The 2,975-nt window shown below is 50.0% G+C and overlaps 1 protein-coding gene and 1 non-coding gene across 2 annotated transcripts; one reads left to right on the top strand and one right to left on the bottom strand.

Annotated features, from left to right (window-relative positions):
* Positions 1 to 122: 122 nt before the first annotated feature.
* Positions 123 to 780, top strand: DICSQDRAFT_175914 (uncharacterized protein; the record flags this gene model as incomplete). Its single annotated transcript, XM_007371767.1, has 3 exons — positions 123 to 129; positions 246 to 697; positions 760 to 780. 3 exons carry the CDS (start codon positions 123 to 125, stop codon positions 778 to 780), a joined length of 480 nt encoding a protein of 159 aa, XP_007371829.1.
* DICSQDRAFT_t218 lies at positions 132 to 202 on the bottom strand. The gene has a single exon. It is a non-coding gene; the product is annotated as a tRNA-Cys (tRNA).
* Positions 781 to 2,975: the final 2,195 nt, after the last annotated feature.

Genomic DNA, 2,975 nt, shown 5'->3' with positions numbered 1-2,975 from the left:
GGTGATCAATCAAGGAACCAACTTTTCCAAATGAAGTTACCCTCAGGCACATTTCCCGAGGCGGGGGTTCTCTGACCCTGCTCCCTTCGAAGCGTCACACAGGGCTCATAACCTGTTGAACAATGAAAAGTTGGTCAGACCGGGGATTGAACCTGGGTCATCCCATATGCGCTGGGAGGTGTTACCACTACACCATCCAACCGATACTAGAGTGTGAATTCTACAGATTCCAACATCCCTCGCAGAGGAGCTCGATATTCCGGCAACCCCCGAGCGCATTCGGACATTAGAGAACCTTGTGCGGCAGCTGCCCACTTCAACAGGTTCCTCGACAACCTCCTCCAAAACATTGCGCGAGACGGAAACCGTCTCCTTGGACATCCCCAGCACGTCCATCAGCCTGTCCAGCCCAGACACCAGCCGCAAACCATCTCCAATCAGGAGTGGAACCGCCGTGTTAAGGCTTGGACGTATGAAGGCACCAAGTCCTCTGACAACGGATGGGGAAGACCCCCTGTCCTCGGATGAGGAAGAGCCGGTGCCGCTGCCCAAGCGCAAGCGCACGCTCAAGGAGCGGCTCGCCCCTATACTCAGGGAGCGTCTGGACGATCCCATGGACGAGGCGGACGACGCCGTGTTTCTTGGCCTAACTGATGCTGAGGAAGAGATCGATGATTTCTTCGAAAGGACCTGGTATGTTTGCCATCCTTTGACCTCTAACAAGTCGTATGCTGACTGCCTGCACTCTGCAGTGACTAGTGTTGCAAGTTCTTCTTGTAGAATAGATGGTCTGCGCGACGATGTACCTGTAGCTACACCCTTACGATTAGCTACAGAAGATAATACATGTTTTCACCACTCTTCGTATGCTGAGTGCGCACGCTGTAAAGGAAAAGGCAGAACATCGACTGAGTACAATGATCCCAACCTAGTATGGATGATCGACTCAGGTGCTTCAATGCACTTTACATTCTGTCTTGACGACTATGTCGACTTCCATCACTACAGTACACCTCAACCGTTACACATGGCGGATGGTGTTACTACTATGATTGGCGAAGGAACAGTCATCGTACCAACTGAGCTTGGAACTACCTTAAAGCTGACGAACGTCGCTATGGTACCCAACCTCACGTATAAGCTTATATCCTTAGGAGCATTGCTCAAGGATGGATTGGAAGCACGTGCAAGCACTGCTGAGATCTCTTTCTATCAGAATGATAAGCTTATAGTCGCGTTTAAACCGCGCTTTGACAATGACACTATATATGTCACTCATACGCAGCCTAGATCGGCGCAATATGCTGTCGCAGCTAGTAATGCTGTTGACTATGAAACTCTTCACTGTCATTTCGTGCACCCTTCGTGCGATGTGCTAAAACATGCACGGAAACACACGGAAAAGTGCCCGCTTGTTGAGTTCCCTCTTCATGACTCAATCTGTTGAGGATGTGCTGAAGGCAAAATGCCATCGCAACCTCATCCGCTTGACATTCGTCGAGCAACGCGTCCTTTTGAGCTAATCCATTCGGATCTCAAGGATTTCCCCGTGCCTTCATACTACAAGTACAAGCATGAGATACTGTACTTTGATGACTACATGTCGCATGTATGGACTATCGGACTTCGTACAAAGGCTGCTGCACTTCAAGTTACACGGCAATGGCTCGCATATGTCGAGAACCAGTTCAATGCCAAAGTGCAGAAATGGAAATCTGATTCTGCAGGCGAGTTGAAATCGACCGCCTTCACAGGCATGCTCAAGGATCGTGGGATTGAGAGAATACCCTCTGCTCCTAACATCCATAAACAGAATGGACGTGCTGAACGAATCATTCGCACGATCATGGAAAAGGGGGAGGCAATGTGTCACAATGCTAGCATACCACAATCGTGGTGGGAATTCTCATTCGAGCATGCAGCGCATGTCTATAACAGAACTCCGATGCGACGACTCAACTGGCGCACTCCATATGAAGTTCTGCATGGTTCTAAACCAGACATTAGCCATCTACGCGTCTTCGGATGCGGTGCCTATGTCTTCTTACCATGCGAGGTTCGCAAGAACAAGCTATCGCCCAAATCGGAGCTGATGGTCTATCTTGGTGTTGGTGATGGTAATCACAACCATAAGTTCATGTGTTTGCCCAATAATGTCATCTTTATGGCCGCTCAAGCGCTGTTTGATGAACATATGTTTCCCAAGTGTTCTAGACACGGAACAAAACGACAAAGGCAGCCTTCTGTGCCTGAAGAGGAAAAGAATGGAAAACCTGTGAACCAGGCACCCACTTCTTCTTTTCTCCCTAATGACGATGAGGAACCACATCGTCCGCTCCCAAAACCTTCTTCAAAGGACAAGGGCAAAGGTCGAGACGTCACACCTAATGCACCGCCGGCAAATCCTCCTGTACCGCAGCCATTGCGCGGACAACAGCCTGTGCCTGTGCAACGCCCAGTGTCGCCGCCACCTCCACCGGTCAGATCTCGTGCGCCTTCACGGGGCTGATCTGGGAGAGAGCGGAAAGTACCAACTCGCGAGGGCAATGTCTATGGTGAATCACGGCACTCTACAGACATTTTTAAGGAGATAGAAAAACAAACATCGTGGAGGAACTTGGTGGAACAGCGCGGAGAATCGAGTCGCTCTCGACCTGCGTCAGTTCCAAGTCCTCGGAATGAGTCACAGGTTCCCGGACCTAGCTCTTCCAAATCTAATCCACGATCACAACCGCGTTCGCGCGATGAAGTTGTTTTACCTCCACCCTCGAAATGGACCACAACTAGGGAACAAACCCCTATTATCTCATCTGGTAGCAGTGATGCCGAGGCTGAGAAATCCCCTCAACCTGCAGAGGGATCTCCAGAACCTCGCTTAGGCGCTCCCAATGATGATGGTTTAGCGCAACTTCCAGATGAAGAATCTGATGAGGATAACGACAATGAATCTGATGATGATGATGACTCAGAAGAAT

The sequence above is a fragment of the Dichomitus squalens genome, assembly GCF_000275845.1.
Source record: "Dichomitus squalens LYAD-421 SS1 unplaced genomic scaffold DICSQscaffold_259, whole genome shotgun sequence".
In the NCBI taxonomy this organism is placed as follows: Eukaryota; Fungi; Basidiomycota; class Agaricomycetes; order Polyporales; family Polyporaceae; genus Dichomitus; species Dichomitus squalens.
This window is presented reverse-complemented; position numbering and strand designations above follow the sequence as displayed.